Source organism: Pseudorca crassidens, chromosome 12, assembly GCF_039906515.1.
Source record: "Pseudorca crassidens isolate mPseCra1 chromosome 12, mPseCra1.hap1, whole genome shotgun sequence".
Classification (NCBI taxonomy): Eukaryota; Metazoa; Chordata; class Mammalia; order Artiodactyla; family Delphinidae; genus Pseudorca; species Pseudorca crassidens.
Window position 1 is genome coordinate 27,608,196 of NC_090307.1, and position 17,657 is coordinate 27,625,852.

Genomic DNA, 17,657 nt, shown 5'->3' on the forward strand with positions numbered 1-17,657 from the left:
TATAGACTCCACCTCTCAATGGAAAAGTAGCAAGGTCACAATACAAAGGGTGAGTGCACAGGCATGGGAAGAATTATGGTGGTTATTTCCACAGTCAACCTACCAAGTTACCTTACCAAAAGCACTGCAATTAAGTTAAAAGACAAACGACGAACGTGGAAAATATTTACAATTCAAATATAGCTAACACATCAGGAGCTGTCTTAAACTATTAAGAAAAAGATCAAACCACCATACCTAAATGGCTAAAGGAAATGGACAGTCTCCAAAAAAGGAAATACAAATGTCTTTAGCCATATATTTGTGGAAAAGGAGAGGAGGGAAATTTTTAAGGTCAATTAGATAATCTTTAAAAAACTAATTGCTTCTTGATTCCCTGGTACAAAATTTTTTGAAGTCCAAAAAGCTACATAGTGAAAAATCTCTCTTCTTCTCTACACTACATTTGTCATGGTTTGATTTTATTTATGAAAGATTTTGCCATACAGGAAGTTTTGGTATTTCAAAATTTTCAAACATTTCAATCGTTTTTTTATGGCTCCTGGATTTGTCATAAGTTTCTGACTCTGTGATTATTTAAAAATCAAAACATTAAAACTCCTCCATGATTTCTTTTACTAACTTTTTAAAAAAATATTTAAATCTTTGATCCCTTGAAATTACCCTGATATAAGGGGTGAAGTACAGATCTAGCACCATGTGTTGAATTACCTATCTCTCTACGACTGATTTAAAAGGTCATCTTTTTCATAAACCAAATTCCTGCATATATGAACATTTGGAGGTAGGCAGGTAAGCTGATCGAGGGTGTGGGAGAAACATAACTGAAGTTGCAGAACCTTTCCCTTTCACTTAGCTGACCTAGTGAGCGACTGCAGGACAACAGTCACAGTTCACCTAAGAGAACTACTGAAGGACATTTAACCACCAACAGCATAGAAAACCAATGTTTTTTCATACGAAAACTGTATCTGAGCATAAAAATTTAATACACAATCAGAAACCACTATTCTATCAATAATGACATTATTATCTCATCTAAGAACACAGAAATTAAGGTGTAAGGAATGCCATGAGGAAATAATGCTTTAAAGTCCTATTCAGTTTACTTTGTTAAGATGAAATTTATTTGGCTCTGGTCACAGTTCCATCATGTTTACTTTCTTTGTAAGTTCAGCTTCAACAGTATCCTAAAGGAAGAAAGAAACAGCATAAATATTATAAATAAGGACATAAAGAAGGTGCTCTAACTTCTAATGTTATTTAAAATACGGGAAGCAAAAAGGAAAAACATTGAAACAGAAATTTTTTAAAATACCATTACAAAATATTAAATATTCTTTGAGATATTCCCCTTGCTTTTATATCTCCCCACTTCCCACACCCCAAAAGTTTTCAGACTCCTGATGCTATTAAACATTAAAAGGTGGGGGGGAACCTTTAGAGAGGTGAATGATTGCAGTGATACTTGAATAGATTTTTCTGACTTTTACTCCTTAAACAACATACTTCTGCAATGTCTCTCACATCACTCTTTTCCAAACTCATTGCCACTGTTCTCATTACTTCTCATCTGGCCTAAACAGGCCAACTAGTTTCTGCAATTTTCTTTTTCCCTCCTCTAATCCACCCTATACACTGATTCCAGAAAAATCTTCTTAAACAACTGGCCTGATCAAAAAGCATAACTTTATCACATTTTCTTTAGCTTAAAAAACAAGGTAACACAGAACAACTTTCAGTGGTCCCCTACAGCCTCCAAGAACAACCTTCTTTATATTTAAGGTCCTTCATCTCATAAACCAATTGACCTTCTTCAGCCCAATCTTCCACTGCATACTCCTAAGCAGCTGGACTGCTTCACTTGCTGAAGCTTGAAAAAGTCCTCCATTTTTCAGCTCTTATGCTTTTGTTAATGCCTTCTGCCTAGAATATTCTATGTCTCTCAACCCTCCTTTTCCATCCAGGAAAATCTATACAAAATTTTAGAAGACCACTATGTATTTTTTATGAAAAAAAAAGATACGTATATGCCATAAAAGTATTAAAAGATGCATGGTAATGATACACAGCAAGTCTGGGACTGTGGCTCACCTCTGAGTAGAAAGGAAAGAAGGAAGAGAAAGGGAGCTTTAGCTATGTCAGCATTTATTTTTTAAAAATCGGAAGGAAAAAATGGAACTACTTACTAATTCTCGCTTTGCTTCTTCAATTTTCACCTGAGCAAGAGATGGATTCTTTTAAAGGAAAATAAAATAAGAAAGGTTATGTTGCCTCAGCTAGGATGCAAGGGGAAAAAGAATGTAACAATCCTTTTCAAAAGGCAAAAAATGTTGTAGAAAGTATATCCAATGTACATACAATACAAAAATTCAGCACAGACTTTATTTATTTATTTTTTAAATATTTATTTGGCCGCACCGGGTCTTAGTTGTGGCATGTGGGATCTTTAGTTGCAGAATGCGAACTCTTAGTTGAGGCTTGTGGGATCTAGTTCTCTGACCAGGGATCGAACCCGGGCCCCCTGCATTGGGAGCATGGAGTCTTAGCCACTGGACCACCAGGGAAGTCCCTCAGCATAGATTTTAAATCCTCAAACATGGACCCAGTATTTTCATGATCATTTAGTGCCCTTGGGGAAAGGTGGAAAAGAGGAACATTTTTGTTTGTTTGTTTCATAAAAATAATTACCGGCATTAAATCTAAATAGGACTCCAATTTTTTCTTCAAAGGTATAGTCTGTCGTTTTAGTTCTGCCAATTTCTGGGTGAAAAAAAACACAGAGTAATAGAGATATTCACAATGCAACTAAACACTGTCTATTTCTGAAATAAAACATGACAAAGCATTAACATTAGGATAGTTTAAATAATGTATCAAATAAAGAGTTTCAAAGATAAATGGATAACAAATGGAAACAATCCTTAGAAGATGCTAAAATAGGAAAGTTATACTCCCATTTATTAAGAATAAGATTTAAGTATGCTGCCTAGGAATACAAAACAATGTAATTAAGAGGAATCAGAACATCAGGGAATAATTAAGAGTCTCAAATACATACTTATGAATTGCCAATTTTAAATTCCAAAAATCAAACTACAAAAAAATCTTAAGAAAAAAAAGTAAAACAAAACCTTTCATTTCTCCCTCTTCCCATGAAAGATAAAACCCTTATACAATCTAAAACCCCAGAATTGCATTCTACAGGAGTATGGGACCTGTGTTTTACTGAAAGAGAATAAAGAGGAGGACCTAGGTGGTTAGCACATAGTCCCTCGATACATTCATTCAATAAATAAATCAATAACATATAACTGACTCCAGCAAAGAGTTTCTAGCATATAGTAATAAATAAAGGAAACCAAACAAATGGAAGAAGATATATAGATAAACAAGTAATAAAGATATAAATACTGGTGAACATAAAGTACAGCGGTAAAGGAAAATAAATCAGGTCAATAGTGAATAAAGCTCTATAAAAAGAAACAAATGGAAAAGTAGATTGTGCACTAACATTTTAAAGAAAGTTAAATTGGGTTAAAGTAAGCGTACCTCTGAAAGTGCTACCAGTGACTGATGAGACAGGGAAGCATCCATTCCTCTGGCTGAAAGTTGCTCCTACAATTACAAAAACAGGGAGTTCAGTTTAAAAAATTATTTTGCAAGTGACCCTCATGAAATATTTTCAGTATATAACACAGTAAAGAGAAGCTATAAATCATAGATGAAGGACTACATCTGCTCCTAAGCACTTTTATGTTGCATGCGAGTCATTTCAGACAGAGATTTGTGACAAGATGGGGGCAGTGCTTAAGAGTCTGAGCTTCCGGGCCTGGCAGCCTGCATTTGAATTGGGATCTGCTGTTAAGTAGCTGTGTAATCTTGGGCAAGTTACCCGCCTTCAACACAGTTCCCTGGTCGTAAAAAGGAAATAACAATACTGCCTATTTCTGAGGATGAAAGTTGAAAATAAGTCTGAAGCGAGCTAAATATATTCAGTCCTTCATACAAACCTCTGCAGCTCTAATTCCAGACCTGAACTCCTCTGACTTGGCTTTTAGGAAGTCCATGTTCTGAAGACGATTGTCAACTTTGGTCCTTTCCATAGACAGATGCAACTCTGCCTTCTTGAGATCCCTTTAAAAAATGAAGTTGAGAACATTTTCTTCTCAGTGAAATTATTATAAAGAGGAAGCTCTACCACTTTTTCGATTCAACTCTGGATTAGTCAAGAGTATCAAGAGGAGATAACAGCAAGATATCTTGCTGGATTTTCTACCATAAATTTTATATCCCAGACTGGCTACCAAGCACCCTTCTAGGTCATCTTTCCCTCCATGTTGCCATCTGGGATTTTCCTCAAGGAATACTAAATAATTTCAAGATTAATTTATGCCAATTATTCTTGGAGAAAGTAGATCTGCTGCTCAAAAAAGTGACTTAACAGATCCTAAAGTCAATTTGAATTATGGAGGTCCCAAAGGCCTCTCTCCTAAATGTGACATGACACAGTGCTTTGCATATACATAGTCAATATTTGTTGGATAAATTTACACACCAGTAAATTACTTGTGCATACACATACTCCTGATCCCCAGCATCTAATCTCTGGGGCTACAGGAACCTAAAGAAGGTCCAAAGCATCAAGAGGGATACCAGAGCTCTAGTAAGAAAGGGCAACAAAATATAACATGACTTTAAGTTGCACCATAGTTTATAAGTAAAAAAAAAAATTCACATACATTTTGAAAATTATAAACAGGTTATTTGTAAAACAGAGAGAAAAAAGAAACTGTATAAAGTAAAAGGTAAAAATATGTACTCAACCACTCCTACCTTCACCCAAGTCATTTTCTACTTAAAAAAACATTTTATCTTCCCATTTCCTAATGTGTTGTTTTAAATCATATCTATGGCCCAAACTAATGTCCTGTTACTGCCTTTATAATAAAAATTGTCACCACTTCCAACTCAATTACTTACTCTTGTAGACATTTTTCTAATACTAAAGTTGCAGTTAGATTTTTCTCAAGTTTTGCCAATTCAAGCTTGATTTCTTCGTTTTTGGATTTGGTGCAAAAAAGATCAGAGGTCAAATCATTCACTGCAGGGATAAAACTAAAAGAAGAATCTAGTCACGTAAATGGACATTAAAGACAATAATTACAATTATTCCTCATTTCTAAAACTGATTTTATTTCTCTGTGGATTCTTCTTTAACCATGCTGTTTCATACCTCTATACTATTTTACACGCTGTTCTCACTGTCTGGAATAACCTTCTTCAGCTGGCAAATTTCCATTTGTCCTTCAAAACTCAAATAAGATTTACTCCCATTCTGGAATTTACTACTCCTTCCTCTGTGCTTCCTAGCTACAGCTTGTACATTACTGTAGTATTGCAGCTGTCATACTCTGTTATAGTTTTACATGTCCATCTCCGTTAATTTACCATGAGCAGAGACCGTACTTGCTGGCACTCATTATTCATTTCTGCTTCCCCAGTGCCTATATGTATAGCTATACATATATATATATATATACACACACACATATATATAGGGAGGGAGGAAGGGAGAGGGAGACAGGTAGTTACATAAAGAGTTATATAGATTATATGCCTAGGATATCATTAGTATTTGGTGAATTGACTTGACTGCTGAATTGACTTAATTCAAGTCTAGATTTCTGCTGCCATACGGCCCACATGATCTTATATCTAAAACTCTACTATTTAAGTGTGTGTATATATATATATTTGTATATATTCCAAGCTCTTATATTAGCAGTTAAGCAGAATGGCCATATAATTCTCTGATTATAAGTTGTAGCAGTAGTCCTAGCTAAGATGCAGCCAACAGTGATAGTCCTATGGACTTTTGAGTCAGACCGGGTTTGAATCCCAACCCTGCCATTTACTAGCTCAGAGAAATTATTTAACTCACCTCTCCTGAGCTTCAGTTTCCTCTTAAGGTTGTTAGAAGGATAATGTCATTATATAGGTGAAATGCCTGTCACAAAGAACTGAAGGTCTTTAACCTACTCTATCCAATAGGGTAGGGACATAACCAAAAATCACTACTCTATGCTCAACAGATGATTTAGCCTACTGCTCTTTTTACTGTTTACAGGGAGTGATGTGATACCTAATCCCTTTTCAAATATACATGAGAACCAGCCTTCACAAACCTAATCCTGAAAGAAGAAAACACTAAAATTTAACCAATACCAAGTTTATCTGAAGTAATTATACATACTCACTAGCAATGATAAGGAGTTAACTAAATTCAGTATTTCTGCATACACTGCTAATTTCCTATACAGAATTACCCTGAGAAACAAAAGCTCCTTAGGTCAAGACCTTACAGTGTATATGACTGCAGAAATTAAAATTGTCACAAGAATTACCTAGCTAGTGAGGTATCCTTTGTTTCAAGGGCCACAGCACTGTCAACCAAAGCATTCAGATACCTGGAACCAGTGCTAGAGAGATTGGCAGGGGAAAAATTCACACTCTCCAGGAGAAGGTCTTGAAGATGCTTAGCTGAAAAGATGTAAGAGTTTTATGGTGACTAAGATCTTTGTTTTGCTTTAATTTTTAACAGCTTTATTGTAATCTTTCACATAACATATAATCCACTCACCTAAAGTATTTTAGAACATTTTCATCACCCCAAAAAGAAATCCCACACTCCTCAGTCATTATTTTCCAGCTACCCAACCCATGAAGCCCTAGCAACCACTAACCTACATTCTGTCTCTATTCATTTGCCTAATTTGGACATTTCATATAAATGTTATCATATAATATGTGATCCTCTGTGACTGGTTTCTCTCACTTAGCATAACGGCTTCAAGGTTCATCCGTTCTGTATCAGGTATCAGTCAGTACTTCATCCTTTTTTATGGAAGAATAATATTCCATTGTATAGATTTACCATATTTTATTTATCCATTCATCCATTGATGAACATTTGGATTGCTCCCACATTTTGGCTATTATGAATAATGCTGCTATAAACACTCACGTATGGGTTTTTACATAAACATATGTTTCCATTTCTCTTGGGTATATAACTAGGAGTGGAACTGCTGGTCATATGGTAACTCTATGTTTAACTATTTGAAGAACTGCTAGACTGTTTTCCAAAGCTACTGATTTTTACATTCCTGTCAGAAACGTATGAAGGTTCCAATTTCTTCACAGTGTCATCTTCACCAACAGCTGTATTATTTATTTTTTTTGCACAGTGATCATTCATAGAACTGAATAATGATCGGTAAAATGATAATCCAAGACCTTGTCTTTTTGATTATAGCCATCCTTGTAGGTGTGAAGTGCAATGTGGTTTTGATTTGCATTTCCCTGATGGCTAATGATGCTGTGCTTGCTGGCCATTTGTATATCTTCTTGGGAGAAATGTATATTCATATCCCTTAACCTTTCTTTTTGGCCGCAGCTTATGGGATCCTAGTTCCTTGACCAGGGATAGAACCTGGGCCCCTGCAGTGGAAGCGTGGGGTCCTAACCACTGGACTGCCAGGGAATTCTCTCCCTTATCCATTTTTTTTTTTTTTTTTTGGCGGTATGTGGGCCTCTCACTGTTGTGGTCTCTCCCGTTGCGGAGCACAGGCTCCAGTCGCGCAGGCTCAGCGGCCATGGCTCAGGGGCCCAGCCGCTCCGCGGCCCGTGGGATCTTCCCGGACCGGGGCACGAACCCGTGTCTTCTGCGGTGGAGAGCAGAAGGACTCTCAACCACTGCGCCACCGGGGAAGCCCTCCCTTATCCATTTTTAACTGGGTTGTCTCTTTATTATTCAGTTGTAAGAATTCTTCATTTATTGTAGATATAAGTCCCTTATCAGATATACAATTTGCAAATATTTTCTCCCACTCTGTGGGCTGTCTTTTCATCTACTTGATGGTATCCTTTGAGGACAAAAGCTTTTAATTCTGATGATGTCCAATTTACCTACTTTTCTTTTGTTGCTTGTGTTTTTGGTATCATAGCTAAGAATCCATTGCCAAATCCAAAGTTATGAAGATATACACATATGCTGTCTTCTGAGCTTTAGATTCAGCTCTTACTTTTAGGTTTTTCATTCATTTTGAGTTAATTCTTATATATGTTATGAGGCAGGGTCCAATTTCATTCTTGTACATGTGGATATCCACCTATCCCAGCACTGTTCACTGAAAAGGCTATTCTTTCCTCCATTAAATTGTCTTGTCATCTTTGCCAAAAATCAATCCACCAGGAGTCTGACTTCCAACATAACAGTGTGAGGAGCTCTGCTCACCTACACTCCAGTGAAACTGGTGAAAATTGTAAAAAAAAAAACCAAAAAGCAAAACAAAGATATACCCCCCAAAACAAAACACAACCATTTAAAGTTTCTGGAAATGCTCCTAAGGACAAACAGCAAATGAAGAAACATCTGTTCAAGAAAATCTATTAAAATTCAGTGAGGGGGCTTCCCTGGTGGCATAGTGGTTAAGAATCTGCCTGCAAATGCAGGGTTCGAGCCCTGGTCCGGGAAGATCCCACATGTCACGGAGCAACTAAGCTCGTGTGCCACAACTACTGAGCCTGCACTCTAGAGCCTGCGAGCCACAACTACTGAGCCCGTGTGCCACAACTACTGAAGCCTGCACGCGTAGTGCCCATGCTCCGCAACAAGAGAAGCCACCGCAATAAGAAGCCCGTGCACTGCAACGAAGACTAGCCCCTGCTCACCGCAACTAGAGAAAGCCCGTGCGCAGCAACAAAGAGCCAACACAGCCAAAAATAAATAAATAAATAAATTTATTTAAAAAAAAAAAGACAAGGAGAAAATCTTGAAAACAGCAAAAGAAAAATGACATATACTAGGAAACCTCAGTAAGATTAACAGTCAACTTCTTGACAGAAACAATGGAGACCAAACGGCAACAGGATAACATATTCAAAGTGCTCAAAGAGCAAACTGTCAAGCAAGAATCCTACACGTAGCAAAGCTTTCTTTCAAAAATAAATGCAAAATGAAGACTCCCAGATAGACAAAAACTGAGAGAATTTCATTGTCACCAGACCTTAAAGGTAAATGCAGAATTATAAAGAGCATAAATGCATTTTTTCCTTCATTTTTCTCTTAACTGACTTAAAAAGCAATTGGATAAAATAATACTTATATAAGGTATTGTTGGGTTATAGAAATGTATCAGCACAAAGGATGTGGTGGTAGTAAAGGTGTAAAGGGCTAAGGAAATGACTACAGATGGTTAAGTAATAATATAACAGTATACTGTTGAGTCCATAATATTATTAGATGTAATATGTGTAACAATAATACCACAAAAGTGGGGAAAAGAGGAACAGAGCTACATAGGAGCAACATTTCTCTATCTCACTGGAATTAAGCTAGTACAAATATGAAGCTGAGCTGGTAAGATTTATTTGCAAACCTCAGAGCAACACTAAAAAGAACTGAAAAAAAAGAAGTTAAAAATCACTTTAGAAATTTAAATGTTACGTTAGAAAATATTTACTTAATGCAAAAGAAAGCGATAAGGGAAAAATAGCGAAACAAAAAAAGATGTAATATATAGAAAATGAAAAGTAAATTGGCAGATATAAATACAACTATATCAATAATAACATTAAATGGGAATGCATTAAACAATCCAACCCAAAGGCAGAGATTATAAGACTGAAAAAAACAACAGGATCCCACTACATGCTGTCTATAGGAGACACACTTCACACTCAGAGATACAAATTCAGGCATAACTCAGAGATACTGGGGTTCCAGAACACTGCAATAAAGCAAATATTGCAATAAAGAGTCATGTGAATTTTTTGGTTTCCCAGGACATATAAAAGTTATGTTTATATTATACTGTAGTCTACTAAGTGTGCAATAGCATTATGCCTAAAAAACAATGTACATACCTTAATTTAAAAATACCTTATTGCTAAAAAATGATAACCATATCTGAGTCTTCAGTGAGTTATAATCTTTCTGCTGGTGGAGGGTCTTGCCTCGATGTTGATGGCTGCTGACTGATCAAGGTGATGGTTGCTGAAGGCTGGGCAATTCTGTGGCAATTTCTTAAAATAGGACAACAGAGTTCGCCACATTGATGTGACTTTTCCTTTCACAGATGATTTCCCTGTAGCATGCAATGCTGTTTGACAGCATTCTACCCAAGAACTTCTTTCAAAACTGGACTCAATCCTCTGAAACCCTGCCACTGCTTTAATCAAGTAAGTTATGTAATATACTAAATCTTTTGTTGTCATTTCAACGATCATCACAGCATCTTTACCAGAGTAGATTCCTTCTCAAGAAACCACTTTCTTCGCTCATCCATCAGAAGCAACTCCTCATCCATGAAAGTCTTATCATGAGATGGCAGCAATTCAGTCACATCTTTAGGCTGCACTTCTAAGTCTAGTTCTCTTGCTATTGCCACCACACCTGCAGTTACTTCCTCCACTGGAGTCTTGAACCCCTCAAAGTCATCCATGAGGGCTGGAATCAACTTCTTCCAAACTCCTGCTAATGCTGATATTTTCACCTCTTCTCACGAATCACAAATGTTTTCAGTGGCATCTAGAATGGTGAATTCTTTCCAGAGGTTTTCAATTTACTTTGCCCAGATCCATTAGAGGAATCACTATCTATGCCAGCTATAGCCTTATGAAATGTATTTATTAAAGAATGACTTGAAAGTGGAAATGACTCACTGTAGTAGCACTTTTAATATCCTTCAAGAACTTTTCTTTTGCATTCACAACTTGGCTAACTGTCTGGCATAAGAGCCCTAGCTTTCAGCCTGTTTCAGTTTCCAACATGCCTTCCTCACTAAGCTTCATCATTTCTAGCTTTTGATTTAAAGTGAGAGGCATGTGACTTCCTTTCACCTGAACACTTAGAGGCCACTGTAGGGTTATTAATAGGACTATTTTCAATTTGTTATGTTTCAGGGAATATGGAGGCCCAAGGAGAGGGAGAGAGAAATGGAAAAGTCTGAAATATTGTGAGAATTACCAAAATGTAAGAGATATGAAGTGGGCAAATGCTATTGGAAAAATGATAGATTTGCTCAACACAGGGTTGCCACAAAACTTCAATTTGTAAAAAAAGACCCCTCAATATCTGTGAAGTGCAATAGAGCAACGTGCAATGAAAATAAAGGATGGAAAAAGATATATAATGCGAACAGCAACCACAAGAAAGCTGAAGTGGCTATACTAATATCAGATAAAATAGACTTTTTAACAAAAAATGTTACTAGAGATAAACAGGGACATTTTATAATGATAATACCGTCATATAATACAAAGTATTCCCCCATTACAATGGAATGAAATTAGAAAGAAATTTGGGAAACTCATAAATATGTGGAATTAAACAACATACTCCCAATAACCAATGGGTCAAAAAGAAATCAAATCCTTTGAGGTGAATGAAAATGAAGACATAACATACCAAAACTTAGGGGATGCACCTAAACCAGTGCTTAGAGGGAAATTTATACTTGTAAATTCCTAGATTAAAAAAGAAGAAAGATCTCAAATCAATAGCCTAAGCTTAAAACATTTACAAAAGAAGAGCAGACTAAACCTAAAGCAAGCCAAATGAAAGAAATAATAAAGAACAGAGTGAAAGTTAATAAAATAGATTAAAAAAGAAGAAAAAAATCATTAAAACCAAAGGCTAGTTCTTTGAAAAGCTCAACATACTTGAAAAACCTTCACCTAGATTTAAAAACAAAAATTTTTTTTGTATTGGAATATAGTTGATTAACAATGTTGTGTTAGTTTCAGATGTACAGCAAAGTGATTCAGTTATACACATAGAGTACCTATTCTTTTTCAAATTCTTTTCCCATTTAGGTTATTACAGAATATTGAGCAGAGGAACTTCCCTGATGGCACAGTGGTTAAGACTCCATGCTCCCAATGAGGGGGCCTGGGTTCGATCCCTGACTGGGGAACTAGATCCTACATGCATGCTGCAACTAAGAGTTTGCATGCCACAACTAAGGAGCCGGCAAGTCGCAACTAAGACTCAACATGACCAAATAAATAAATAAATATTTAAAAAATTAAAACAATGGCAATAAAATAAACTATAAAGCACACCACTATGAATATCAGGTGACTGTCATTTCCTTAAATATATATATATATATATATATATATATATATATATATATATATATATATATATATAGAGCAGACTTTCCTGTGCTATAACCTTCACCTAGATTGACTAAGAAGAAAAAAGACTCAAATTACTAGCATCAGAAGACAGTACATTCCACTGATCTACCTACTTAATAAAAAGGATTATAAAGGAATACTATGAACAATTGTACCCAGAAATTTAGATAACTTAGATGAAATGGACAAATTCCAAAAAGGACACTAACTACTGAATCTAATTCAAGAACAAGTAGATAATCTAATAGACCTACAGTAAGCAAAGAGACTGAATTAGTAATCAAAATCTACCCACAAAAAAAGCTCAGGTCCAGATGGTTTTACCATTGAGTTCTATAGATTACATAAAGAATTAACACCAATTCTTCAACTATTCCAAAAAATAGGAAGGAGGAAATACTTCTCAACTGTTTCTGTGAGGCCAATATTATCCTGACACTAAAACCAGAAAAAGACATATTAAAAGGAAAGAAAACTACGGACCACTATCTGTTATAAATATGGATGCAAAAATTCTCAACAAAATACTAGCAATTGAATCCAGCAACCTATTAAAAAATTATACACCATGAGGACGTGGATTTATCTTATGGATAAATGTTGGATTAACGTCTGAAAGCCAATTCATGTAACACATCATATCGACAGAATAAAAAACTAAAGTCATATGATCATCTCAATAGACAGAAAAAGCATCTGACAAAATCCAGCACCCTTTCATGATATGGACACTCAACAAAGTAGGAATAGAAAGAAACTTCCTCAACTGGAAAAAGGGCATCTACAAAAAACCCACAACTCACATTGTGCTCAACAGTAAAGACTAGATGCTTTCCCTCTAAGATGAGGAACAAGATAAGGATGTCTACTCTAATAGATGTCTACATCTATTCAACATTTTATTGGAGGTTCTAGCTAGGGAAATTTCTTTTAATTTTCCTCCTCAACTGAAGAATTGGCAGTATAAAGAATGAATGTTTTCAATAGTTTCATCTGTATTTGTCACGATTAAAAAGTCTTCATACAGGGCTTCCCTGGTGGCGCAGTGGTTGAGAGTCCGCCTGCCGATGCAGGGGACACGGGTTCGTGCCCTGGTCCGAGAAGATCCCACATGCCGCGGAGCGGCTGGGCCCGTGAGCCATGGCCGCTGAGCCTGTGCGTCTAGAGCCTGTGCTCCGCAACGGAAGAGGCCACAACAGTAAGAGGCCCGCGTAACGAAAAAAAAAAAAGTCTTCATACAAAACTTTTACATCCTTTCCCAATTCCTGAAAATATTTCCAAAACGTTCCAATCTTACGTGCTGCAAAGAACTGTACTGTGCAGAAATAAAAACTAAATCAAAGAAATGATCTTTTGCTCAAAAGTCATTCAAGTTCTGGGGGCTATATAGTATCACTACTCAAAATTTAGAAACTCTGGAAGCAGGAGTTCCTTAACAGTGTATATGAATCTATATTTGTTACAAGGTTCCATAAATTTTCTGTTCTCTGCTTGACAGCTTCGCTGTCTAAAAGGAGGAAAAACTTAGAAAAGAGGAGTAACAATTAAAGGACGTGGTGGGGGATACTTCCCTGGTGGCGCAGTGGTTAAGAATCCGCCTGCCGATGCAGGGGACACGGGTTCAATCCCTGGTCCAGGAAGGTCCCACATGCCTCAGAGCAACTAAGCCCGTGCGCCACAACTACTGAGCCTGTGCTCCGTGAGCCACAACTACTGAAGCCTGCATGCCACAACTACTGAAGCCCGCGTGCCTAGAGGCCGTGCTCCTCAACAAGAGAAGCCACCGCAATGAAAGGCCCACACACCACAACGAAGAGTAGCCCCCGCTCGCCGCAACTAGAGAAAGCCAGCACTCAGAAACAAAGACCCAATGCAGCCAAAAATAAAAAAAATTTTTTAAATAATAAAAATAATCTTAATATCTTAAAAAAAATGAAAAAATAAAGTACGTGGGGGGTTGGACTTCCCTGGTGGCACAGTGGTTAAGAATCCTCCCACCAATGCAGGGGACACAGGTTTGAGCCCTGGCCCAGGAAGGTCAACATACCGCGGAGCAACTAAGCCCGTGTGCCACAACTACTGAGGCTGCGCTCTAGAGCCCGCCAGCCACAACTACTGAGCCTGCGCTCGGAGCCGCTTGTTGCTCCGCAATAAGAGAAGCCACAGCAATGAGAAGCCCACACACTGCAACGAAGAATAGCCCCCGCTCGACGCAACTAGAGAAAGCCTACCCGCAGCAACGAAGACCCAACGCAGCAAAAAATAAATAAATAAATAAATAAATAAAGTACATGGGGACTTCTCTAGTGGTCCAGTGGGTAAGAATCTGCGCTCCCAATGCAGGGGGCCCAGGTTCAATCCCTGGTCAAGGAACTAGATCCCACATGTGTGTGACAACTAAGAGTATGTCTCAACTAAGAAGTCTGCATTCCGCAACTAAGAGCCCACATGCCACAACTAAGACCCATTGCAACCTAAATAAATAAATATTTTAAGAAAAAAATAAAGTACATGAAGTGTAGAGTTAAGATATCAATGGTGGCAGGGCTCTTCTGGATACTTTAGTACAGAAAATTGTGTCAAAATTTTGTATGTATTACTAGAAACATTTGCTACTTAATATATGCCACCCTAAAAAGTACTCAAGGGAAAAAAAAAAGTACTCAAGGACAGCCATGAATAATCTTACTTTTAAAATCATTCGAATTTTCATTACATAATAGTATAGACAAAAAGAAAGCTCTTGCAAAATAAGATTTTTCTGGACTCAAAGCCCCTTTCTCCATACTTTATTTTAGTAACTACTAAAATAAAATCATTTAAAATTTAAACAAGTTTAAAGGCATACGGGAGAGTAAGACTACAAAGGAGCATCACAGGGGAGGTGTTTGGGGGTGACAGAACTGTTCTGCATCTTAGCTGTGGGGGTGGTTCTCAGAATCCATGTGTGTTAAAACAGTACACCAAACAAAAAGTCACTTTACTGCATATTAATGTTGAAAACTGGAAAAAAGCACATATGCAATAGATTTACAATATAAACTGCTCTACATTCAAAACAACATATGTAACATATGCCATACACCTGCTTAAGTGTAGGCAAACGTAGATCTCACTTCTTTCCTCTTTTGTATAGTCCCAATCTTTATTTTTGTGGTTTGTGTTATAAAGACAATGGATGTGTTGAATACACTTTTTTTTTTTTTTTTTGCGGTACGCGGGCCTCTCAACGTTGTGGCCTCTCCCGCTGCAGAGCACAGGCTCCGGACGCGCAGGCTCAGCGGCCATGGCTCACGCGCCCAGCCGCTTTGCGGCATGTGGGATCCTCTCGGACCGGGGCACGAACCCGAGTCCCCTGCATCGGCAGGTGGACTCCCAACCACTGCACCACCAGGGAAGCCCTGAATACACTTTTTTAAACTACATAATGCACAGCAGAAAATTCTCATGCAGTCCCATGAATACATGGCAACAGAGTGATTTGTTCAAGTCACAGTTCATGGCTGCCACCTCAGGTGTCATGATGGCTCATTATAACTAAAGCATGGAGACTGAAAAGAGACCAAAAGATATGTAAGTGAAAAACCACAGGTATCGTATATGTTAGGCTAATAAGTTTAGACTCTTATCTTTTAGGGGTTATTGTTTCACCATCAGAGTATCAATAAAATATATACTATAATGAAATTTATGACAGTTTCTATAACAACACAGTGTAAGACAAATCTGGGTAAAATAAAGAAGCAAAACTGGCAAGTAGTCTACACTAAATCAATCTTGTATACTTCAGTGTTAAACAATTTAGTTACCCCTAGTTATTATCTCATTCAACACTCTGGAATTAATCTCACCTTCTGATTCATATTCCCTTGCTTTTTGTTTCAAGTCCTCTATTACCAGGTAGACATCCCTGTCCCGGACCCTGTTGCGTTCTGAAAGGTGATGCAAAATCTGCGTTGTCCGCGGATTCACCTCATATTGTGGAATGGGATGATCTCCAAATATTTTTTTCAACCAGGCAGCAACCTAACCATTACAAGGGATACAAATTTTTAAGCCTTGTTTTTTGCAACAGCACGAAGAAAATATGGCCAAGAAGTGATGAGTAGCAAAGGAAATGCTTTCCATGAATATTCTGGCATCCTACTTACTTCACATCCTAATTTGTCTTTAGGGAGAGAGATATCAGATGTCAGGAAATAAAAAGTGAGCAAGCACAATAGATAAAACTACCAGAAAATAATCTATCCTTTCCCAAAGCTACGAAAGCAGTATAGGCTAATATTTTACATCACTCGAATAACTTTAAAGCTCAATATGCAGGTGCTAAGGCATTATTACAGTTGCAAAGTCTGAAAAAAGGGTTGTCCTCAACACACCACAAGACTCGCAATGCCCGGAAACTCCTAGAGCTGGGATGCGAGACACTGAAGCAGGTCTGGTGTGAAAATTCTGGTAGGAAGCAGCAGTGAACGGCTAGGCTTGGCTGGAAGTTGACTTTGGGTTCAGAAGTCCCCCTCCAGTCTCCAGGGGTAGGTTTCGTACCAGGGGGCTCTCCTCAACCCCTCTCCAAGCCCGAATCCTGGCAGGCAAGGCCGGGAAGGAAGGGAAACTCCCTTTCCAAGGGTGGGGGTGGGGGGCAATGGTCTAAGGAGGGTGGGGCGGGGAGGCTCGCAAATCTTGAAGGCGGGTCTAGATATGGACCAGCAGAGGAACAAAGTAAAAGTGGCGTGCCCAGGAGATCCGCCGGCAGGGTGGGTGTATCAAAGACGCGGTTTCCGGGATGCCGCAAAGCCCCGTTCCCGCCCCATCACCTGCGCCTCTTTCTCCTCCAGCGCTTCCATAGCCGCTACTCCCGCCACTTCTCGAGCAGCTTCTCGCGGGACAAGCGCCCCGCTTGTTCTGACGACCCCGCCCGCACACCGTTGGGCACGCCCCCTTTGGGGCCCGGGATTTCTGGGAGTTGTAGTTTTTACTAGGACTCCAGGCGCTGAGCCCTTGGACTAGGCTGGTCCAAGGCTTCTGCACTGCAAGGCTCTCCTCCGTTACCACCTCGCAGCTCTCTGCGCTCTCCATGGTATCACCTCCAGGACGAGAACTAAAGCTGCCTAGAGCCAGGCTGTTTTTTCTTTCTAAATGTGCTGGAGACTGTTTTAAAACGGCATACAACTGCTGGCACTGGCACTGCCACTCAGCCATTCTTGCATTCATTTCTTGCGTTTCCTAAAGTTCTCTCCTTCCATCACTCTGTAGGTAACGCCATGAGAGGTTCTTTATATTTCTACGGGAATGTATAGTTTTCTGTGTTTTCCTATTTTTGTTTCATTCTCACAGGAATCCTGTAAAATAGATGGACACACATTATTTTACCTATTTTCACATTAAAACCACACACTCGGAGTATATGACTTGACCAAGATGAGGTGGTAGAGCTGGAATCTGACCAC

At 38.2% G+C, this 17,657-nt stretch overlaps 1 protein-coding gene across 1 annotated transcript; it reads right to left on the reverse strand.

Moving 5' to 3' along the window:
• Window positions 1-947: 947 nt before the first annotated feature.
• On the reverse strand, window positions 948-17,158 carry HAUS1 (HAUS augmin like complex subunit 1). The gene is made up of 9 exons (XM_067699215.1): window positions 17,025-17,158; window positions 16,062-16,236; window positions 6,408-6,543; window positions 4,984-5,118; window positions 4,014-4,137; window positions 3,553-3,618; window positions 2,692-2,763; window positions 2,190-2,237; window positions 948-1,190 (listed from the first exon to the last, which is right to left on the reverse strand). Exons 1-9 carry the CDS (start codon window positions 17,052-17,054, stop codon window positions 1,140-1,142), a joined length of 837 nt encoding a protein of 278 aa, XP_067555316.1. The 5' UTR covers window positions 17,055-17,158; the 3' UTR covers window positions 948-1,139.
• Between the last annotated feature and the right edge of the window lie 499 nt (window positions 17,159-17,657).